Source organism: Vairimorpha necatrix, chromosome 3 (genome assembly GCF_036630325.1).
Source record: "Vairimorpha necatrix chromosome 3, complete sequence".
NCBI classification, from domain to species: Eukaryota; Fungi; Microsporidia; family Nosematidae; genus Vairimorpha; species Vairimorpha necatrix.
In genome coordinates this window covers 68,798-94,537 of record NC_088818.1, presented here as the reverse complement: position 1 = coordinate 94,537, position 25,740 = coordinate 68,798, and the positions used below count along the sequence as shown (strand labels likewise).

The 25,740-nt window shown below is 27.0% G+C and overlaps 3 protein-coding genes across 3 annotated transcripts; all 3 read right to left on the bottom strand.

Annotated features, from left to right (window-relative positions):
- Positions 1-5,611: 5,611 nt before the first annotated feature.
- Positions 5,612-7,251, bottom strand: VNE69_03006 (uncharacterized protein; the record flags this gene model as incomplete). The annotated part of the gene is made up of 2 exons (XM_065472858.1): positions 5,612-5,806; positions 6,745-7,251. 2 exons carry the CDS (start codon positions 7,249-7,251, stop codon positions 5,612-5,614), a joined length of 702 nt encoding a protein of 233 aa, XP_065328930.1.
- A 3,131-nt stretch (positions 7,252-10,382) lies between these two features.
- On the bottom strand, positions 10,383-11,336 carry VNE69_03005 (putative SP-containing membrane protein; the record flags this gene model as incomplete). The annotated part of the gene is made up of 1 exon (XM_065472857.1): positions 10,383-11,336. The coding sequence occupies one exon, from the start codon at positions 11,334-11,336 to the stop codon at positions 10,383-10,385; it is 954 nt and encodes a 317-aa protein (XP_065328929.1).
- A 7,761-nt stretch (positions 11,337-19,097) lies between these two features.
- Positions 19,098-19,772, bottom strand: VNE69_03004 (putative SP-containing protein; the record flags this gene model as incomplete). The annotated part of the gene is made up of 1 exon (XM_065472856.1): positions 19,098-19,772. One exon carries the CDS (start codon positions 19,770-19,772, stop codon positions 19,098-19,100), a length of 675 nt encoding a protein of 224 aa, XP_065328928.1.
- Positions 19,773-25,740: the final 5,968 nt, after the last annotated feature.

The window sequence follows — 25,740 nt, the reverse complement described above, 5'->3', positions numbered from 1 at the left end:
TAATAATGGATTGTCATGTAAATTTGAGCCACAGAAGCAGAACAACGGTATATTATGAGTTGAGGAAACAGTATTATTGGCCAGGAATTAAGGATCAGATCGAAAAGGTCCTTAAGAATTGCGAGACTTGTCAGATTTTTAATAGAAAAACGAGTGGCGGTACTGATTTAGTGAACACGACAAGATATTTAGAGAAGGTTGGCTTAGATTTAATAGAATTTAGGGATGAGAAAGCGTTTATTGTTTTGGCAGTTGATTACTTTACAAGGAGATTATGGGGCAGAGTATTGAAGAGCAAGCACGCATCTGGAATTGCCGAATTTATCAAGGATTTGTGTAAACAGGGTAGAAAACCAGAGGAAATCATTACGGATAATGGTAAAGAGTTTTGCAACGAAAAAGTTACCGAGCTATGTAGAAATTTAGATATTAGTCATAGAAAGGTCAGCGTTGAGTCGCACAGAAGTAATGGAAGAGTAGAAAGAGTTATTAGAACTGTAAGAGATAGTATTTTAAAGAGCCAAAAAGAAAAATTCGAGAACAAGGTTTATGAAGCTATTGAGAAATATAATTTAAGTTTTCATGCTGGTATTAAGTGCACGCCAGTAGAAGCTTTAACCGATAATACAGGAAATGTTAGTATGGAGAATAGTCCAGAGGGAAAGTATGCGCAACAGTTTAAAAGTTGGTTTAGAGAAAAGTTCAAAAGGAACCAGATAGTTAGGGTTGCCAAGAATGAGAATTTAAAGGGATGTAGTAAGTATAGTAAGGGTCGATTTTTAGACATGGGAAGAGTGATTGAGCTATGTCCAGGAGATTCATATATAGTGAGATTAGAGAATGGAAGGTTGGTGAAAAAAAGGCATTATGATCTTAAGGGTGTAGGGGATTTAAAGTATGTTGAAGGAGACTAACCGTCTGGAGGGGGGATGTTATAATCAGTAATAATATTAAACCCCAATTATGTTAAGCACTTATATATTATTAAATTCTTTAAACGAATTTAATTAGCGAACCATAAAATACATTATAAACACATGCAAGAGTTTTTTAACGCTTTTAAGTCGATTTACATTTTTTATAGTCTTTTAATTCATAAAAGAGAGGATTAAAAATAAGTTAGTTTTTTATTGTATTTATATATATAGTAGAATAGATGATTGAATATGAACAATTAAAAAATTTAAAGCATTAAATCATTGTAAAAGCAATTTAAGAATACCAATCAAGGAATATTTGCGAACAAATATTATAGAATAAAACTAAAAAACAATTAAAACAAACTATATCTAAAGTTAAAATAGATTTAAGTTCTTTTTTAGAATATAAGAACGCAATACTAATAGTTGAAGTAAAAATTACTATAATCATAAATCTTAATATTTAGAGAATTGCAAACAAAAAAAACTCATAAATTTCTTAAACTCATTTTTATATTGTGTTTATACAAGTGATGAAAATTTTCAACATCAATTTATTAGAAAAAATTTGTACTTTCTTTAAATTAAAAAATTCTGGACCTAGTTTGTTATACTACCAATAGGGCGCATAACAAACTATTTTAAGAAAATGTTACCCCAATGAATTCGGTTGTTGCGCAGTTTTAAATTTACGTACAAATCCGTAGAATGCCACCTTTAAAGATGATTTATGTTCTGCGAGAACAAACCCTTTTCAGACCAGTTGTCCTGTTCTGAGTGTTTATCTGGAATGATTGGGCAATCGAAGAAGGGCCCAGACCTTATTTGCTGGACTTGCGATAAAAAAGTGTGCAGGCTCTACAGGAGCACAAAGAGCATTAGAACTGGATCCTTTGGGGGATTTTTATTGCTATTGTCAGAGATCTTCGCTATGATTATGCTTTGGAGCGAAGGAAAACAGATTAAAGAGATTATTTTAGAACATATATTCAGAAGAAACAGCATCGTGGCGGTTATAAACAAGCTGAGGACTATCCTTAAAGCATACTTTAAGGCTGATCCTATGAGATTGGGAGGTCCAGGTATTATTTGCCAGATCGACGAAAGCCAGTTCGTCCACAAGATCAAATATCATCATGGCAGAGCACCATCTAGTGATGTGTGGGTTTTGGGGATCGCAGACACCTCTTTCTCTCCTGCGAAGTGCTATATGGAGATTGTAACAAATCGATCAGCTGGTGTTTTACTTCCGATCATTGCTAGGTTATTAGACCTGGCACAATAATCCACTCAGATGGCTGAAGATCAAATGCGAATATCGAAAGAGAGCTCGGGTTCCGTCATCTGGTTATAAACCACAAGACAAATTTCGTTGATCCGATAACTGGAGGAAATACTTAGAACATCGAGTCATTCTTAAATAAGATGAAGCTTATGGCGAAAAAAAATGTATGGTGTTTAAAAAGCGCAACTTCCTAGTCTTATAGCTGAACTGGTGTTCAGAGGCACGTTTAAGGAACTGCGTTTTAAAATGCTAGCTTTACTAGCCATAAGCTAAAATAAAAATAATTCTAAATGAAGCCTGTCTTTTTACATTGTTGCTTTTTTATTATCATGCTATAAAAGTTCTTTTCTCTTTAAAAGCTGTTATTTTTCATTCCGGGCTTATAACAAACTAGGTTTGGCTCCAAGCGCGTAGCAAACTAGATCCAAATTTTTTTATAAATAAGGGTTTAGTGTATGTCGTAAAATTATGAAAATCAAAAAGAGCCTTTCAATATTATTGATTAAATCTTATCTATCCATAATACACAATATAGTCATTTACAAAGTCACATTCTATACTCAAACATTTAAATACTAAATATAATATTAAAATTTAAAACTTTTTACATGTTCAGCCCAAAAAAATAATTTGTATGAGATGAATTACACAGAATAACAAGTAAAAATGATGACATATGACATATTACACATTAAAATGGATGAATTTCATTATGTAAAATAAGGAACGTCATATTTTTTTAATTTCTTTATTTTTAATGCAGAATGCCTCCATCGTTTGTTGCAGGCTATATTTCAAAAATGTCAATTTTTATCATATTTATAAAAATTCGAAATTTTATGAAAATATTTGTTATAAATAATCCAAATAAAAACTAAATACCATCATAATTAGTGAAATGGCGGAAAGAACAAACAGTTGCCAAAGTAACTTAAAATCATCGACCCTCCTAAGTATATTAAAAACATTACAACGTGGTAAATATCGCGTGGAAAGGTTCTTCGGTCTACAAACATATAGGATTAAAATCTTTTAACTCTAAAAACTATAACATTGCAACCTTTAATGTAACATTTGATGTCTCAAAGAATCTAAGAAGTAGAAATATTATTTCTATCGTTAATTCGGACAAAGCAATGCTTCAAAAAAAAAAAAAATAAATTCATCGTTTAATTTATGTAGATTATATCATATTGTGCCTTTTACACAAAATATTTTTTTTTAACATTTAAACCCATTTTAAAGCTATAGCGTAACTTATAATAATTATACAATCTCTTAAAACAACACGTTTTTTAATTAAACTATCGTAAAAAAAATATAAAGTATGTTATTATAATTTACAAGAAACTGATTTAAAGATAGAAAGGGGGGTGCATTACAATGAGAATTCTTGTTCCCGTATGTTTGTACAATGTATAGATAGACTGGGGTGATAACTGATTTCAACTTATTCAAAAGTATGAATACAGACTCACGAAAGAATTATGTAACGAACATATATTTTCTTTAATGATTTAAAGCTCCACAGGGAAAAAAATGTTGTTTTAAAACTGATTAATAAGGAAATTTATAATGGCTTCTTGGCTATAGGCTAAGAAATGAACAGAAATATGTTTAAAACAAATATAACGTTGTAGAGAAGATGCGGTAGTTACTTTAAGCTCATTATAATAAAGACCTGGAGCAACAGAAGATGACTCTAGTGCTTTTATAGAGTGACTTTAAAAAGTGTGAGGTGATATCTTACAGGGCGTTTAAAAACTGTAATATCCCCAATTAAATAGTAGGAATATGATTTGATCTATATATGAGAAAGTAATTTCAAAAATAAACTAAATAGTGTGATTACTAAAATTTTAACCAAAAGATTTATAAAGTATCGATTTTGATATATGATAGGTACTTATTAATTACCAGGTCCATCTACAACCAGTTTTGCAAGAAAAGGTCATACCGTACTAAATCAGAACCGAGAAGAACTTATTTAGTAACGATGATAGAGCGAAATTATGCTTCTTATTTTAAAATAAATATTAGATATGCCCTGAAGTTGCTCACTCTGAATGGCGGCAAAACTAAAGAAGATGCGAAGGCAAATCAATATTGTTTATAATCAACGAGCATCTAAGTATTAGGTACCACTTTGTAATAGAAAAAACGGCGCAATGCTAATAGATATTTAGAAAGAAGCGATTTAAGACAAAATTAACCTAAATCACTATGTAAAGCTGTCTAAAACTAGAGGCAATGAATTAGTATGCATTATGGAATCTTCTACCTGGCTGGTCAAAGGAAACAATTAGGCTAAATGAAGCAAGTAACTGCTTCCCACAGTTTAGAAATATTTTCTGTGGACAGGAAAGACAATGTCTTCATTGTGGATCTCAAAGTAAAGCGTCAACATTTAGCTCTCAAGCGTGATCAAATGTTTGATTTTGATTATATTAAAAGACACAACGAGGGAATTAAATGCATCCTCTCTTACTATGTATCAAACAAGAGGCTAAGAAGACAAAAAAAATACGTGGATACTCAATACAAGAGAGCAAATTGATCGTGTAAAATAAGAGTGAATACGAATTTATTCTCTAATAAAAAGAAATTCAAAATAAGCCTAATGTTTTTGTGTTTGACACGAAGAAGAAAGAATTTTTAATAGTTGAAGTGATATAATTAACTTGGGTTTACTTACTATTGTCATGATTGAAAAACTAAAAAGTATTACCTTCTTGCAAATAAAATGAAACCAATACATTAATCCCACACAATAATAGTTTCTAATGTAATGACATGGGATGATGTGGCGATTAAATATCACAGAAAGTAAATCAGAAAACTTAAAAGACATCTATATCTTAGCGTAGATTTAGTATATTGTGCTAAAATAGATTTTAGGGTATATTTCTTTGGAACGACGACAAGGATATGACCAAGAGGATACAGGAGAGAAAGAAGTGCCTAGAGCTGTAAGCACATTACTCAATATCATCACTATAAAGAAGTAAAGTGTCAAAGTTGAGAAACATGATAGGTCCACAGAAACTAAAGTCCGAGACGAGCCGAATCCCATGAGCGATATCGGGACCGCTATTGCTACGTATATCTAACTGCGGCAAGAAAATTAACTCAATAAATTAGTTAAAAATCAAATTAAAAGCAATCAAATAAACATTTGCTATAATTATACTTGAGTTATAGAAGGCTTATATTTACAAAAAATTTATAATATGCATCAACATTTATATTTCAAGTAAAACCCCGCCGATACAACTATAGATAGAACGATGATACATAGTGATAATATTTTAGAGAGCTATTAATTTGTTTCTTAGGATTATTATTGTCGATTTTTAAATTTGAAAATGGCTTTATTTCGAATTTGTTTTTATTTTTTTTCATCAACTTAACCATTTATATCTATTTTACTTTGTTTTAAAAAATGCTGATTCAAATCTGATACATCAAATTTAATTTTTTTGTCATAATTTTTAATGACAAAACTACAAATAGATTTGTCTGCTTTTTTAATCTTATTCAGATTGTCTCTATTAATATACACGTTTTCTGAACTATTGATTGACCTAAGCCTTTGCAAGTTCTTTTCATTTCTTATTTCTGTAAAAATGTTAGGACAAGCCGATAAACGGAGGCGAGGTACCACAGTACCCCACATTTGAGGGTGTTTACTTTATTTTTTCGAACCCCAAAAACGAAGTGCAAAATAAAGGAGGAGCAGGAAGGGGACAAAAATTACTAAGCACTTATGATATTAAAAATAACAAATAAATACATGCTTTTATTCAAAATTTAATCTTAAATTTAGTTATAATAATCATTTATTGTGTTGTATCTTTTTTGCCCTTCTTATTTTTTCCATTTTTTTTTAATTGTTGGTTTATTATAAAAGTAGATTTTCTTCAAAAATCTACTTTTATAATAAACCAACAATTAAAATTATAAATATTATTTATATAAGAAAATTTAAATAAATGTTCAACGATCAATACAGATTGTTAAATCAAAAAATTTAATTTAAAATATGTTAAGTTATTTAGAATTATATAGTTTTATGATTATATTCTTTTTTTAAATTAAATTTCGTATACAAATATATAATTATTTGGTATTTTTACTGTTTAAAGATGCAAGTACTTTGAGTGCTAATGATTGCTTCTCCTTTATTTTGCACTTTGTTTTGGGGGTTCGAAAAAATAAAGTGAACACCCTTGGAGGGGGGCGTGTTGGTCCCCAATTCTAATAAATCAGAAGGGTAAAAAATGCTTGTTAATTTATATAAGTGTAAAAACTTGTATTAAAATATGATTCTGTACATAAATATATATTTATTTGTTATTTTTAATATCATAAGTGCTTAGTAATTTTTGTCCCCTTCCTGCTCCTCCTTTATTTTGCACTTCGTTTTTGGGGTTCGAAAAAATAAAGTAAACACCCTCAAATGTGGGGTACTGTGGTATCTTTCACCCCCGATATACATTTATTGTATAAATATGCAAAAATTGTATCTAAATTCGATACTTCAATTTTCAAATCACATTTTCTCTCGCAGCGGACTTTACGAGAATTTATAATTTCGTTTAAAATTATTTCTTGGCTGTATGCCCACGAGACAGTTTTGTCTTCTTCTTTATACAAAATGAACTCAAATACACAAATTTTGTACTCCTGTAAATCAATACTACATGTATAATATGTCACACTATTTATAAAATTATTACGGATTTCGATGTTTTGAATTTCAGAACTCAGTTCTCGTAATTTTCTATAATTTTCTTTTTTCAGATCGATCATAGGCAATTCGAATTTTGCAACTAATATTATAATATCTTCAAGATGATGTCTGTATTCAATTTTTTTACTCAGCAAATCCATATCATTAGTAAGAAAACATCTCATTTCATCAAACTGAACATCTTCTGTTGAAAATACAATGTATAAATCACAAAGATTAGATTCTCTGTGATGTATTAATAAAGTTAATTCACAGATAGTAGAAAGTAAACAAAAAAATAACTTATGAAACATTGAGGATCAAACTAATTTCGATATTTAAAACTAAATTAAATTGTAAATAATTCAACTTATCATCATAAATACGTTCTTAAAAATAAGTAACTCTGTTGTTCAATAAATTTAATCTATTGGCTAAGTTTTATCTATTTTTTAGTATGATTGATACTGTATTCGATAAACCGTCATTTAGTTGTAGACTTTGGCTTTAGTTAAATACACATGTTTATATCAAAATATAATTTATAACATAATCATATGTAAGCGGATTTATATTATTAAAGCCAATGATATACAAAAATATCCTTTATATATTATTTATGGAACACTTTATTCAAATTTTCGTACCTTAAGAAACATTAGGTACTTATAAAGCCATTTTTCTTTCAAAGATCTCACACGTGGCACTATTAGTTTTTATATACAAAATATACATTTGATCAAACAAGATTTTGATACATGAAAAATAGATTTAACAAGAAACAAGATAAAGTTTTTTTTATAAATATGCTATTTTTTTTCATAATAGAACCTTAGCGATATTTATTGGAGGCCTATGTATCCCAAACTGCGTATAGTTACTGAAAAAAAACTGTTTAAAAACAACTCCTTCGACTAATCATCATGCATATTCGGAGATCGTTTATGCTAATACAGCTATAAAACACTTTATTGGTATAATAAATATTTTATTTACCAATTACTTTTCACATGATACGCATGCAACCCTTTCTGAAATCCAAGCATTGGACTCTCAAATACACCTTCCTGATCAGGTTCAAGATAATGTCCAGCTGACATAGATAGCTTTTTGCTGTCATTTTTAGACTCTTGTTTGTATATATTCTTCAGTTTGGGTTATAACAGAACCTTTTATGCGCGCGGTGAAAATTAGCACTATTCTATAAAAAGTAATCATATAAAAAATACTTTTTGTCTGATACTATAGATAGAAGCCACAGGTTTGCAAGCGACTCGTATTTATATTTCTTTTCTTTTTCTACCGCAAGAAGGTTGTTAGCTTGTGATTCCAACTTCAAAAACGATCTCTTCTTTCTTCAACTTGTCCACAATTAGTATATAGGCCTTGTTATACATTATTTTAATACATGAATGTATCCTATTTTCAATTCGTATCTCAGTATACTCATTAGCTACAGATTTTTGGACCGACTGAATTTTAATTCATCTATGTTGTAATACACCATACGTCTTCTATAACTGCAGGTGTATGCATCGCAATGCCTCATTGCGCCATATCATGTAATAATGCGATAGCATTTGATCTCATTTTGTGGTCATATTGTCAATATAGCTTAATAAATCAATTATAGACGGTGGGGTAAAATATAATGTAATAGTTTTTTGTGGTATAACCACAGGTTTTCAGAGTGAACATTCAATAAGGAAATGTCAAACAGTTTCAAAGCACGCCAATATTTAGAAAAGGCCAATGGTCCATTATGAAACATATAAAGTAGTTCGTGAATTACAACTATAAATAGCAAAATTATGTCGTAGATACGAATCTATGAAAAGAAACTCAAACGAACACTTTACAGCGAACCAATTACAAACAAAAACGACTAACATAAAACATTTAAAAAAACTAACATTAATTCTATAAGCGTGCTGGAACATTTTTACCAGCACGCATACGTCACTTTTGTCGACACATATAAAGAAAATATATATAGCTATATAGAGATCTTACTGGTCTAATTAACAAGATTTTTACAAAATAATATTATTTATATGGTAGACTTGTATAACTCAGTCGATAAAGAGAATTTCGGTAATGTAAAAAACTAGGAGGCGTACATGAAACGATTCACTGCTATAAAAATTTGAATTCGATACTGTTGTCTCCTTTTTACCAAAAACAATAAACAGATTTTGAATTTCTCGCATATTTTTCTGAACTTAAGAAAGATGAAAAAGATAAAAATTATACTGAAGCCAAAGTAATAAAAAATGTTCAAGAACTTGTTGATAATAAAGTAATTTAAATTAGTTCTAATTTAGTACAATATTGCGAATTTTGGTATGAACGACTATCTGTTATGCATTCCAAACGTAAGGAAAGGACCTTTACCTTTACAAGAAAGGACCATTTAGTTTTTATTTCACGTGGAAGACATTCACATTTTTTTTAAAAACTATAATAAAACATGTATATAATGTGTTCTTTCATACTAAACTTCATTTCCGACGTATAATGTATAATAAATTTATTTTTTCCCCATTTATTTAAAGTTATTATTTTGACAAAAAAATTCATTGCATGTTTATCGTTGATGCTAGTTTTATGTTTAAATTATGTTTTATCAATAAAAACGTTTCTGTTCATCAGTCCATTATAATATTATTTTTATAATAATGAACCATAAACAAAAGTATATGATTTCAGAATATGTCATGTGCATATATGATAGTGTATTAGAACAAAACCATTGTAGTAAGCGCATAGATGGGATGCTTTTATAGATGAAATTAGATGTCGACAACAAAATAAATATCGAAAATAATAAACAATACAAAAATAAGGCAATATAATCTTTAATTATTAATTAGAATGACGCCAACGGCAAAAAATAATTATTTTGGTGAGAAATTTATTGTAACAGTACAATTTTTCGAAAAATTGTATTTTTATATGTTATGACGTTGGAAATGATGAAACAAATCATAGCTGATTAAATACAATGTAAAAATTTAAATATAAACAAAAATATCTTTATACTAAGAATTAGATAATCTCATTTGTTTGCACATTCCAAAATATAAAAGTATATGAAAAAACACAAGTAATAAATGCAAAATTATTAAAGAATACAGAATGTACCTATTTATATAGGTTTTGAGACTATCAAAGAAAAAAAATCTGTGAAGGCATAACAGTGAAGCAAACATTTTTCTAAATCAAACTGCAAGACCCTATCAAAATCTTACTTGTAATTACTTAATCAAAATATATCTCTATACAAAAATAATTACAAATGTGTTTTATCTTTTTTATCTAAAAATACATTTTTCATGTCTATACGTCGTAAAAAAACTACAAATCAGCGAAGTTATATGGAGATCACATTTATTACAAAAATAAAAAAATTACATTTTTGTAAAAGCAAACATAAGACTTTATATTATTTATTATTATAAAAAAAAATACCCAATGATATAGCAGCTGGTATAAAAAAGATAGCGTAATCATAATATTTCAACGAGTTTATAGGCCGTTTATAAGAAGTTTTGTTATTCAAGCCACAATGTACTATATATTTTGCGTAAGGATCATTTTCATCATCATCTTCAGTTTTAGTATTAATATTTGATTTTTTTAAAACTGTTATATTATTATCATGATCATTAATTTCACGTTCTAATATATTTTGGCGATTTTCATTACTAGGATCGGTACCCAAAACTGGTGTCATATTTTCCCAGGATCCGTTAGCTGAAGATTTTTTTAACCTATTACGTGACAATATTTTTCCCCTCATTCTTTCATTCCTTATTTCACTTAAAATGTTAGGACTTTCTAATTGGCATTTATTGTTTAAATATCCAATAATTGTATCCAACCTTGATACATTGATTTTTAAATCACATTTTCTTTGCCAGTACGCATTTCCATAAATAAAATCCTCTTCAAGATACAATATTATGCTGTGTGCCCACGAAACAGTATTGGTTTCTTCTTTATATAAAATGTATTCTAAAACGCAGTGTCTGTAATCATTACAATTAAAACTACATTTAAAATACTTTACACTATCATTAAAATGATCACGCAGTTCGCTGTCTTGTATGTTTGAACCTAAACTTCGAAGTTCTTCATATTCTTCACTGTTTATGGGAAGCAGAGGCAAACTTGATTCGTTTACTAGTGTTACAATATCTGCAATGTATTGTTTATTGTCAATTTTTTTAAATAGAATATTAATCTCGTTGGAGAGAAAAATTTTGACTTCATCGTAGTCATCAATTTCCTTTGAAAATCCAACGTATCCATCACAAACATTATTTTCTTTGTGATTTACAAAGATGGTTACTTTACTGCAAGCAAAAAGAAAACATAAAAATATTTTACAAATCATAAGGGTCCAGGGAATTCGTTTTTTATATGATAAATTATAATATACACGACTTTGACGTGTTTTCAAATTTATGATTTTTGTCATAAAAAACCATATTTATAGTATATTTAATTCAATAAATGTTACTAATAAATGAGAATTTCTTTAGATTTTTTAATATGTTAGGAATGTTAGTGTATTTGAAAGCCAACTTACATATCAAATATTGTGTTAAGTAATAATTATGCTATAAAATGAAAATTATCAGTCATAGACAATTAACATTTTTCTAACTCTCAGTTGATCAATTTATACGTCAAATATTAATTCTGATTACATATAAACTATAAATAAATGCACTATTCTACGTTAAGCATAAAAATACAAAAAAAAACCTTTTTCATCGTTCAAAAACAATTTTGATCTTTGAATATGATTTTAATTTTAGTGTCGAAGCTATTTGACTTTATTCTAGTTAATATTATTAACTTTTCTATTAAAGAATCAAGGATTTACTTTCTATGTAATATACGTGCATTTGAGATGACAAGTACAATAAAATAAGTTTTAATACCAACAAAAAATTTATATATTCTAATAAAAGTATAATTTGTTTTTCTAGAAAATGAAATAAATTAATATTTTGAGCTAAATATAATACACACGGTTCTTTAAAACGCACATATTAATACGTGTACTTCTTGTTAATTATAAATTGCTTATAAAAGATGACTAAGAGGATAGATTTAAAAATCGATACGACATATCTACAAAATATAATCTTTAAACTGAAAGATTTTACCTTTTTATTTTTTTTCGAGATTTTATTCTATACCTCTTTCATCGTCTTTTTTAATCTAAATGAAATGTAACACTTGTATATTATGGTTGTTGAATAAAAGCATGTTGGAGCGAAATTATTATTCTTGTTTATTTTCAAACATTTTTCTGGTTTTTAATCACTACGAGTATATTGACATTATTTACAGAAAAGCATAGAAAAAACAAATTCTAACAGAATAACTTTTTGTTTATGATATTATATAGATCAAGTGCTCATTTGTATATATGTCATATAATTTTCAATGAATAAATCATAAACTTAAATACATTGGCTTTTACATTTATTCTATATATAAATTCCATAATTTTAGCGTAAAAACAACATTGAACATATTATATCATAAAAATCTTATTACATAATGAGCGAAGCATTTACTTATGTATTGCATCAAATATTATAATTTTTGATTTAGTATTAAATTTGAATATATAAGTCATACAATATTGTATTAATTTACAAACTAAAACAATATAAAACAGAAAATACATTTTAGAAAGAATATTATTTATTTTAAAAAATCAATAACTTCTAGCGATCATCAACTTTAAAGACACGCTTAGAAGTAGTTTCTGAAATTAACAATGACAAAAAAAGAAATTCAAATACAAGCTACATCAATTCAAACACAAAAGTTCACAAGATTGTTTTACATAAATTTTGGAGACAACTGCCAGTATCAAAGTTTGTTGGCCTTCAAACTTGAATTTTAGTGATTTATATCAGTATACTTAAAATTTTATTACTTTCTGCATATTTTCAAATACTACAGTATATAATAACTGCAAGACAAGTTCTCCCTATATATTTTTTACTACTTTATTTGACGATACGATGTAATGGTCTAAGTTTATAACATGAAGCATTGTTAAAAATAATGGTTTTTTAAATTTTAAAATATCTTATGTATATAATTGAATTAAGTTTGTATAAATACCTTTGATATTGTCGTTGTGCTGCAAATTATATGATTAAGAAAACATAAAAGGTTCTGCCTGCTGTTAGTTTCTTTTTAAGAAAAATTAGTTAAAGCCAAGATTTTTTATTTATAGCATATTGCTTTTTCCTTCCCTAAACATTGGTTTCACAATTTTATTACGAATTAATATAATCATCTGATAAATTTTTTTATTTATGAATAAAATTAGTACAATTTGATATATCAATATTTATTTAATTACTTTTTATTTTAATTTTAACGTAACAAGATAGAAATTATATTTAGTTAACGGTTATTTCTGTAAAATTATATGTAATTAACTAAATATAACAAATTAATATGTAAAATATTATATTTTCGAAATAATAATATTGTCCCACCTTTAAAAATAATAACTTTATTTTGAAAGCGTAAATAAGATCAAAACGAAAAATTATTGTCACCATGTTATTCAGAATTTTAATTCGATAGAGATTCATAAATATACTTGATTTAATTTTTGAATTTGTCTTTTTCGTTGTTATCTTTACTTCACAAATTACAGTCATCATAACTATTTAGTTTAAGACTAATCTAAATTTGACATTTGTATGTAATTTTTTTTTGATAGTATTGTGATCATGCCCAGCTAAGGCATCTATTCTTTAAATCTGTTTTCTTATAATATACACAGTTTTTTATTCGTATTTTAATAGTGTTTATCTGCATTATGAGGCTTATGGTCTATTTTAATTTTTAGTTTAATCCGTATTATATATATCAAATAGCTTCTGTCGAAGCTCGCGATTTTTTCTAACATATTTACGGGTAAATTTATGTTGTCTTTGATAAATTCTGTTTGTTTAATTTATCTGGTTTCTTGTGTTCAATATTTATTTTAAAATCAATATTTGAACGATTAAGAAGTTCCAAACATTTTTTTCTAAGGAATCAAAAGGTTTTTACAGATATTTATAATTTGATTTATGTAATTACTTTGAATGCTTTTTCTTGAATATATACATACATGTGTGTGCCCAATTAAGAGTTTTCTTGTTTTTTACAAGCGAATATGTCAAAAAAAATTACTGTACACTAATAAATTAAACCCCGCTTTGCAACATTTTACATTGATAGAAATTATTTCCTAACGTCTTCATCTTAAATTTCACAAGCTTGCCTTTTGATTTTTTATATTCGTTTCATGTCCACTGAAACCATAAGTTGATCATTATATAAAATAATATCAATGACAATACAACAGCATATCACATGTTTTTTTTGTGTGTGATAAACTTTCTTTGAGAAAGAAAAATTTGGAAGTCAGACATTTTACCAGCTTCGATTGTAGTACCAATTAACAATATACAAACACTTCATCTTTACAATCTATAAATACAGTCCATTTCATTTTTATAGACACCTTGTTTCATAATTATAGACACCTTGTACCATTTTTATAGACACCTTGTTTCATAATTATAGACACCTTGTACCATTTTTATAGACACCTTGTTTCATTTTTATAGAACCCTCATTTCATTATTATAGACACATTGTTTCATTTTTATAGACTCCTTGTACCATTTTTATAGACACCTTGTTTCATTTTTATAGAACCCTCATTTCATTATTATAGACACATTGTTTCATTTTTATAGACACCTTGTTCTAAAATTTATTTTACTTTCTTTAAAATTTTTAAACCTTTAAATATGAGAAACCTAAATGTCAGAGATAAACTTAAGGAATATCGTAAAAAAGATCATTTGCTGAGATAGAAGATGAAACGCAGTTTTCTACCCCAAGAAAAACCAGGAAGTTGATTACCAGGTCGATAATCGAAAATTTTCCTTCGTTACTCGACCTGGTATGAAACTTATTGATATAGAAGTTGCTTTAAATCTCAGTTAGTCTAGCGTCAAACGCCTATATAAAAGATATTTTACAGGAGAATTTACCAACCTTAAAACTTTTAAAACGGCAGAACAAAAAAAGAGTGAATCTTTGAAAGATATTTCTATGGTTTCAAATATTATTGCAACGGAAATGGCCCGTAATCCTTGTCTGGGTCTATATAATTTATCCGATAAATTGCAAAATTTAAATTCCACGGGACATTACTCTAAGTCAACTGTTTGCAGACTTGTTAAAAAAATAGGGTATAGTTCTAAACCCTGACTTTGCATCCACTATGTAGAAACAGTCCTCAGAACAAGCTGTTAAGGTGTCAATATGCGAGAGTAATAGATATCATATCGAATTATAATTTAATATTTCTCGATGAAACTGGTTTAAATCTGCACCTTAACAATACTTTTGGTTATTCATTAAGAAATACTAAGTGTTGTGTAACGGTCCTGAATTCGAAAGGGACTAATGTTTCTTTAATGTGTGCTATAAGCGTTATTGAATTATATGCGCATAAAACTAAAGTCGGAATTTTAAATCTACAGATTTTGCCAATTCAATGACAATAATTTACCTATTTGTGAGCAAGAGGAAAACAGATTTATAATATTGGATAACACATCTATACACAGAACATCCGAAGTAGCTGCTGCATTTAGAAACAAAGGATACAGTCTAAAACTTCTCCCTCCATATTCTCTACAACTAAACCCTATCGAGGAGTTTTAAAACAGTTTCAAGTCCCGAGTAAAACAGAGACCTAGACCAACAACCACTCCTTTGTTAATTGATTGTATTGAGGACGTGTTGAACACAGAAGTATTCGTCATGGATGGTTACTTTTCTCATATGGAGAATTTAGCGATTTTTTTTCTGAATTAATATTAAAAATTTTAATTAAAAACTTCTAAGATGTTTTCATAGTTTGCCATGTAAATAATGATGTTTATATCTATATCGTTATCTTTTCTTTACGATTCAACTATATAAATAAATTATGAAAAAAATAAAAATGAATTTTATAACAAGGTGTCTATAAAAATGAAACAAGGTGTCTATAATAATGAAATGAGGGTTCTATAAAAATGAAACAAGGTGTCTATAAAAATGGTACAAGGTGTCTATAATTATGAAACAAGGTGTCTATAAAAATGGTACAAGGTGTCTATAATTATGAAACAAGGTGTCTATAAAAATGAAATGGACTGTAAAATCAATTCATAGTATTTCTATAGTATCTTTAACTAAATTACACATCATAAGGTAAAGAGTAGAATAATTGTATATTAAAAATAATGCATTAAACATTTAATCTTATATGAAAGCAATAATAAAATAATAATGAAACTTTATTAATTTAAGTGATTTTTCAAAACAAATACATAAAGGTTATGTTGCGATTTGATTGAATGCACAATTGTTTTTAATCTTGAGAATTTGCAATTTTCTTATGTAGTTGATACATCTACAATATTCTGTCGAAGCTTCGTTAGTTTTACACTCTAATTATAAACATAAAATCAAATTGATATGATATTTACAAATATCATTTTATATCTAGTTGTATAAAGATATTTAATACTTTGTATAATAAAATAATATATGGGGTTGTGATACCCGGTAAATTCTGCAATTTTTTGTTGCCATGATCATATTTTCAAGTGTTTACAAGATAAAATGTTTGTAAGCTCCGACAATACAATTTATTTTCGAATGCATGGCCGTTTGAACCCCGAATTGAAAATATGAAAGGACCAGTTTTTTAAAAAATGACAAAATTGATAAGAACAAAATTTGTTAAAAAGGTAAGTTTTATTATTAAAAACCAAATAAATTTAAATAATTTCAACGAGTTAATAGACAGAAAAACGCGTGCCTTGCTTCCTGGCTAGTAGAAATGCGGCTATTCACCTTGAGGCAATACAACAAAATTTATTACCTAGTTCCATTGTATCACTTATCAAAAAGAGCATATGATGCCACATTAGTCAAATCACAAGGATGAAGCACAGTATTTGAATAACTCCGCCAATTTTGTATACTCTCATGATCCCGAGACACAATACCAAACAAATTGTGGTATTTTGGTCATTTTCAAGAGAGATAGATATTCTGTCTTGACATGAATACACCAAGACGAACACTATGACTACATTTTACAGTTGCTCTGGGCTTATCAAATACCGAATAATGAACATATAAACTATCTTCATATATTATTCAATTAAATTGTTATGTGTCTTTTTTTATTTTTCCTATTTTTTAATAAAAAATGTAAATTCATTTTCCCGATGCGTGTATGAACTGAATACATACCTACTTTATGTTTTACAGAACAAATCTGTTCAAAAATTAAAACATACATTCAAAAAAAATTAGATCAAAAAGGCAATTCAAACCAAATTGAACTATAAAAGTATCCTATTAAAACATCAAAATTTAATATGATGCTTATATGTTTCCTAAAAACAGAAAATCTGCTTTTATATATCAATTAAAGTAAATTATATAATTGAATTGAAGTTAAAAATAAAATTTAATAAATAAAGTTGTATCTTTAGTGAAGATTAATTTAACCAAAAAATAAAATTTGGAGAATTCTAAGAATTTTTGAATAATAAAGAAGGTATTGATAACTCGTTATAAATTTTAAATAAAACTTAAGAACAATACTTAATAAAATTTTGTTTTTTATCTACATTTGTATCAATATTTGTCATATAATTTCTTCTTTTTAATTTATTGATATTTATTCAAGTTGTTTATATTTCAATCATAAAAAAACGAAGTAAAATAAACATATAGCGTATATACTTGTGGTATTATTTACCACATTATTAAATTTTCCCTCCAAATGAATTTTCTAGAATTTATTTTTCCTATAAATATTTTCTTTTTATTTTTACCCCACAAAAAAAAACATGTCGAGAAGAACAGAGGAGTCTAGAGAACAGCAGTATCAATCAATGCATCCTCAGAAGAGGGAAGATGATGCCCAAGGAGGCAAATTAAATAAAACTACTTTAATTACAACCAAACTTTGATACCCAAGAGAAGCATCATAGAATGCTATCTGAGGAACGGCCAACTCCCGGATAATACCTCAATACTCGATACAAGTTGTAATGTAATCAATTTTTTTTACAAATTTTTAATCTAATACTTATATACACTAATTTCATCTTACTTTACTTGGTACAAAAAAACATATTATTAAGTCATGTTGGTCTGACTTACAAAAAAATAGTTATTATGGTTTTTATAGATAATTTTAAATATAGAGATATATAATTTGCATTTAATATCAAAAATAAGTAAAAATTATAGTACTTATAATTTTTAATGAAATAATAGTCCTATAAATTTTTAAAATTAAAATTGTTGGAAAGTGTAGATGAGTCTGAACGGAATTGCATTTTTCTTACACAACTCTGTCTTTGATTTCAAATTTGAAACACTTTTTGTGATAACCATATTTAAGTGGACCAGCTTGTGAAGAAACAGTTTGATATCTGCAAAGATCAATTATTGATAACTAGAGTTACACCAATATGAATTTTGAACGATTAAAAAATATTAATATTTGATTAATCATCTCAAGAGTTGAATTTGAAATTTTTAATTTTGTAGTTGGTTTGAATTGTTTGTTTTTTCGAAAGTTCAATAAATTTTGCTGCAATTTTTAATCCACGATTCTCCTTTTTAAAGTTTTCTGTCGAGTGCATGCTAAACAACTTTAGCCCTTTCTTCCAATAAAGTATCCTACTTCTCATACCTATACTCAAAATTCTCAGATAATGCTAAATCTTCACTGATAAAGAGGACAGTGTATATAATTCAGGGGGGGGGGTTGATTTTACACACCCTGCTATCTTGTAAAATCATTGGTCAACACAATATCGAATGTTTATAAAAAAAATCTTTCTCATGTAAAAATTATTTATGACGCATGTGATTTCAGAAAACGTCATACCATGGCTCTCAATTTTGTCAAAAGCAGAAAAAACTCTTCTATGACTCTTAAAAAATTAAAATAAACAAAATTAAATTTAAATTGATAAAAAAACGTAAAACTAAAAAAAAATTTATACGGCAGCTTTGTCAGTTTCTCTTAATTTTTTTTAATACTTTTCTTATTAAAAACATCAAAAATTTTCGTGTTATCTAAGCTCTCAAGGTTTTTTTCTTCGTTCTTTTTTTCAGTTATACTGTTCGATTTATTGGTATCAGAGCAAATAGAGGAGTTTAAATCTTTAACAAATTTTTCTAAAAATCCAGCATTTATAGTTAAACTTCTAGTTCTATAAAGTATGAGTTTACTAAAAACATCTTTCGGATCATAATCATATGATGCACTATGTTCCCATGTAATTGTATGTTTTTTCGGTTCATAAAAAACTATTTCAAAAAAAAATTTTGCGTATTCGAATTTGTTGAAACCACACTTTCGGAAATTTCCATTGTTTAAAAATATTTCACGTTTTTTCTCATTGGTAATATTTCCTGCTAATTTTCTGATTTGATCATAATCTTTTTTTTCCACCCTTTCCAAAAGGAGTCCTTCTTTATAAACCTTTTTTATAAGAATATTAGCTCTACATGAATCTCTTACTTCCTCTTTTAACCAATTTTTATATTGAGACAAAAATACTTTGTAATTATCATCAATTTCTACGTTATTAGAAAGACTTATGTAACAATCACAAGTGTCATCTTCTTTATAATCGAATAGTAAATATAAATCGCCATATACAAAAAGAAAAAACGTAATTATTCTCAATAACATTGGGGTCATGACTTTTAGATATTTATATGCATAATTAATATAAATCACAAATTGACAGTTATCAACTAGACATTTTTACATCAAATTTTTTTTACATTTTAATAGTTTTTTTTCATGTTTAAATTATTATTTTCAATCTTAATTTAAATATTTTTTTGGTACTATTAACCTTTTAATAATCAAAATAATTATTTCCTTCACTTTTATAAAAATTATTTTTTATGTATAAATACATCAGACAAAAAAATAAGCAAACGAAAATGAAAAAAAAGCGTCTATAAGTAGCTACTAATCAGTATTCAGGATGACTATTATTTGTTTAGATCTCAAAAGATGACAGTAAAGTTAAATAAAGATATTGTTTCGTATTGATGTATTTTGAGACATTCTTTTTATTTCATTAGCTCATTATAGAAAACACATTTACTATAACACTTTTGATAATCTCATTAAATGATAAAAATATCCAAAAATTTTTTGGAAACTGACGTACCCCAAGCGGAGGTACGTCTCGCCGAAAATATTAGTTTTATAGATGTAAATATGATTTTTATTATTATATTTTAGAACCTCCTCCTTTCTTTTTTGCGGCAATTTAAAATATTACAAATAGGGGGAGGGGTACATTAGACCCCCCCTTTTTTGAAGCGCTTCGATTTTTTTTTCGAACCCAAAAATTGAAGTGCAAAAAAAGAGGAGCAGGAAGGGGACAAAAATTACTAAGCACTTATGACATTAAAAACAATAAATAAATATATATTTATGTACACAATTATATTTTAATACAAGTTTTTACAATAATATTAACTAATAAGCATTTTTTGCCCTTCTGATTTTTTAGAATTGAGACCAATACGCCCCCCTCTGAGGGTGTTCACTTTATTTCTTATTACCCCATAAACGAAGTGCAAAATAAAGGAGAAGCAATCATTAGCACCAAAAATACTTGCATCTTTAGACATTAGAAATGCCAAATAAATATATATTTGTATACGAAATTTAATTTAAAAAAAGAATATAATCATAAAGCTATATAATTATAAATAACCTAACATATTTTAAATTAATTTTTTTTGATTTAACAATCCAAGCCAAAAAATTATTCCTTATGTGATGACGTTGGATGGAATAGTAACTAATTTTCACCGTACGCATATCAAAGTGCTCAGATTAGAACCCAGAACGGAAGCATATATACAGTCAAGAGTCCTTAAAATGACTCAGAAAGCCTAACTATGTCAGCCAGACATGGTCTTGATAAAGATCAGGAAGGGGTCTTCGAGAGCCCAATGAGTGAATCTCGAAGGAAGTCATGGAACTGCCAGATGAGACTGTAAGCGTATCTTGTGAAAAGTAATTAATAAGCCGAATATTTTACCCAAATAAATTATATATTAAAAATGACATAGCATTTTTAGATATTAATATTATAAAAATATATTTTTCGTACTGTAAATCTGCCTAGATATACACCAGAACCAAAAGAATTCATAATTTATTGAAAGGCAACCTAGTAGATCCCGCATTGAAATGTAAAAATTTTTTTTTATCTTCACTATAAATATTTACTATTTCCTGAAACCAAATAATTATTTTATCGTTGCTTGTCAAACCATCGTATCGTGTATTTTTTACTCATTCGGCTGACGTTATTTATCTAAACCACAGAAAATATTTTAAATTATCATATATAAATTTACTTAATAATTCACTCAGTGTAACTTCATTATACCTGATTTTATTACATCAGATTGAATTTTTATTTTTCTTATGTATTACTGTTTAGATATTCCTATGAATTTTTAATTATTTTCATAGACACAAATGTTTTTGCCGTATAAATTGATTAATCTTATTCTAAACTAAACGTAAGTTTTAGTTCCTCTTGATTTTCAGAGTGTTCTTTTAAAGACAAAAAAAATTTTAAAGGTCAAGTCTACTTTTTCGAAACAAAAGTTTTATAGATAAAATCTAGCGTATGCTTCTATACTGTATTATGAAATTAAACATCATCCTTCACTTTATTCATAAGCATTATTTTCTGTATTCTATAAAAATCTGTAATACTTCAATTAAACAATATTTGTCGCATGAGTACTATGATGAATCATCTAAGTATCATATTTTATGGTGAATAAAACAATTCAACATCTTACGCAAATATTCTAGATCATATTAAATGAATCAATTCTCTGGCAATTGTACCTTAAAAGTGCCCTTTTTGTTATTAAAATTACTTAAAGTATTTTTGTTTGCCGACGACCAAAGACTTTTCAGTTCTAAAATTAGATCTAATAGTAATGTATAAGATTTTTTGATCTTCGGAAATTTTAAATTTGCTGATTGGGTTATAGAATAGTTATTTTTTATTTCATGATAAAATCTCTATTTTAGAAACATTTTACAATCAATCACTATTCTTATAGTGTTGTTTCAACTCTATAATAAGATTCAGTAGTAATGCAAAGATAAAACAAAAGTGCCTTTATTTATAAGAATATAAAATTGCGCCATATTCAAATTGTTTATAAGCAAAATTTTTGTAAAAAAGTTTAAAAGTTTATACCATTTCAAGTAGTTAATATTAAAAAAATTCTTTATAGGTCGACAATCTTCATAAGATTTTGCGAATATTTATTGAAACTTTAAAAATACACGTGAAATTGGCCTTCAAAATATTTACTTAATAAAAATAATTATTTCAATAGAATCCGTTACGATGGGGGAATATTTAATGAATTTGAATTTATGTTTATCAATAACCATACAAAATCTAGTTTTATTACAATCTAAAACAGTTTTTAGGTACATTCGAAATATCTTTTATATTAGTTACAGTCATTACATATCTTCTTTATAATAAGCTTGGCACTATTTATACTCAGTTTGTTACAAATATTAATAAATAGTACGTTATTCTTATACTCAAGTGAATTTCAGTATAGTTTTAATGAGCTAATATATGTATTAGTAAACCATCATTGCATTATAATGTTTGCATTCCAATTGTTGTTCTCTATATTATTTTCTGGGCATAACATCAAGTTTATTTTTTGTTCTAATGATTGTATGAACAAATTGTAGATTGATAGTATAAATCATAAAAGTTTTTAAAAGAACGGGAAAATAGTCAAAGATTTATATCATTGTGTGGCAATATATTAATATTATACATAAAAATTTGTCAGTGTAAAATAAAAATTCTTAAATTTATCACTTATTTTGTAAAAAATTTCTAACGTGTAACATACGAAAAAACTATAATAATTAGTAATTTAATATTAATTTTTATTTTTTTTTTGTAAAAAAAATACGGAAAAAGCTAATAATACTACGAAAACGATATAAAATAGACAATACTTAAAAAGTTTACTATCATTGTCATTTGGATCGTCTTTTGAACCATCTTCGTTATTTCCATGTTTACCTTTAGATCCAGAGCTAATTAATTTTTTATTATCAAGTTTTTCGTTCTCAAATATATTATCAAGTCCCACGTTACTTAGGTTTTCACTAGGAGTTTCGCTCACAAGATTATTATCAGGAGTTTTCTTTGTAAAAGTATTATCAGAAGATTCGTCCACAATATTTATATCTGGAGCTTTGTTCTCGAGATTATTATCAGGTACCGCGTTACTTATATTCATATCAGGAGTTTCGTTCTCAAGAATATTTTTAGATCCAGAGTTACTTATATTCTTATAAGCTTTTTCGTCCACAAGATTACTATCAAGTCCAGAGTTAGTAAGATTCTTATCTGCTTTTTCGTTTGCAAGATTACTATCAAGTCCAGAGTTAGTAAGATTCATGCAAGCAGTTTTGTTCGTAGGATTATTATTGGCAGTTTCGTCTGCAGTATTCATATCAGGAGATTTAATCTCAAGATCATTTTCAAGGCCCGAGTTCCTTAGATTCTTATCAAGATTATCTTTCGGTTCAGCATTCATATGATTATTATTTTGTTTAGTATTTTTACAACTATTATTTTGCTTCGCAGTCTTATGACTATTTTCCAAACTATTACTTTTGTTTGTATCAAGAATGTGATTTACATTTGTACTAGTCGGAATTTTATCTATATAAAACGGAACTTTTTGTAAGTAAAGCTCACCACATCGAAATTTACCATCAAAATTAAATATTTGTGTATACGTAAGGGATATAGGTCCATTATTCGCTCTTTCTAAAACAATTGCAAAAAAATATGTCCTTCCATCCAACAAGTTAATTGTATATTTATAATATTTCTCACTTTGAGAGAATTTTTTAACAGAATCATTGTAATTTAATATAGATGATGCTATTCTGATTTCATCATATTCCTGTTTATTTACTAGATATAAATTACTTCCGTTACTTGCCATCGACAGTTGTACATTATCTATAAATTCCCTCATATTTCGGGCATCAGCTTTAAAATATTTGTCTTTAAGGAGAGTAATATGTAAGTTTTTTAAACGGCTAGCATAGCTTGTAACACCTATATATACATCACATATAGAATTTTCTTTATATTCAACAAATAAAGACAGCCAAGAATATCCCCAAACAACATACATTAGAAATTGCAAATACATTAGGGCTGTTTTTTAATGGAATATATATGACACAAAATTAATTTGAGTCATCTTATGACATTTACAAGAGATATAAATAATATATATGATTAATAAATTCTATAACTACTTTAAAGACATATTAGTATGTCTGCAATAGTAATTTAAAACTAAATATTTTTTTAATAAATTTTAAAAACAATATTAGCTAATAAGTTATTAATTGATTCGTTATTGCTCGTTTTTGAAATACGTTAAACCATTGAAATATATGTAAAATATGAAAAATAACCGAAATTTATACAGTTTAATATCAATTGTGATCTTATATAAAATATTTGTACCAGTCTATCATCTATATAAATTTTAAAACAACAAACAGAATAGCCTAAGAAACAATTTATGTTTTCTTTTCCTATAATATACTTAAAAAATAAAAAGGTGAAAAACCATAAATGTTGTAAAGTTTCAGATTTATATATTATGATTAAAATTTATTTAAAGCAAGCATATATGTCAGAAAATGTTATATTAATATTGTTCTATCTTATGAATATTTAAAAAACCTTATTTTTAATATTGTATCAAGAATAGAATCCTGTGATTTGTCTGTGTTTTGCAATATTCACTTTATTATGAGTTATTAATTCGATAATTTTATTTAAAAATGTGTCATTATGGTTTAAATCATTTTCCCAAATACCATAATGTTTTAAGATGAAACAAAATGTTAGTTTCTGCTTTTGTTTCGTTAGTAGAGAAATTATTATAGTATTTCACAAAAAAAATAGATAAATGTCTTATATCAATTTCAACAACCAGCAAATTAGAATTAAACATACTAGAAAGGAGATCAAAAAATAATTACAAATGTCAATTAAATGTCAGATGGTTTCGAATATATGAAAGACTAAAAATAAATCAAAATAAGACCTATAGAATTTAAATCAGGTGCTTTTACTATATTTTCAGAATACACATATTGTAGTTCAAAAAAAAATTCTTATTTTTTTACTACTAATTGCAGTTTGCAGAAGGCAAGCAACCAGATTTAAAATAAAATTGTATCTTCTTTTCATATAATTATGACATATTTGATAAAATCGAACGATACTACGGTAAAGATCACAATGGATGTACTGAAAAGTCGTTACAAGTGTTTGCAAAAAGTACAATTTATTTTAATAAGTTAAACAAACTGAATTATGAATATCATAATTTTATGATACCATTATACGTAATCATGATTTGCTTTGCTTTAATACTATACAAATCAGTACTACTAAAAATTCATTTATAACATTTTTAGGGTGTATACTCTTAAAAATTTTGTAAGAATAATTTTAACGGCAATAAAAAACGGAATAATATATAAAAATACAACTGTTATTAGATTAGATGAAGCCGTCGCG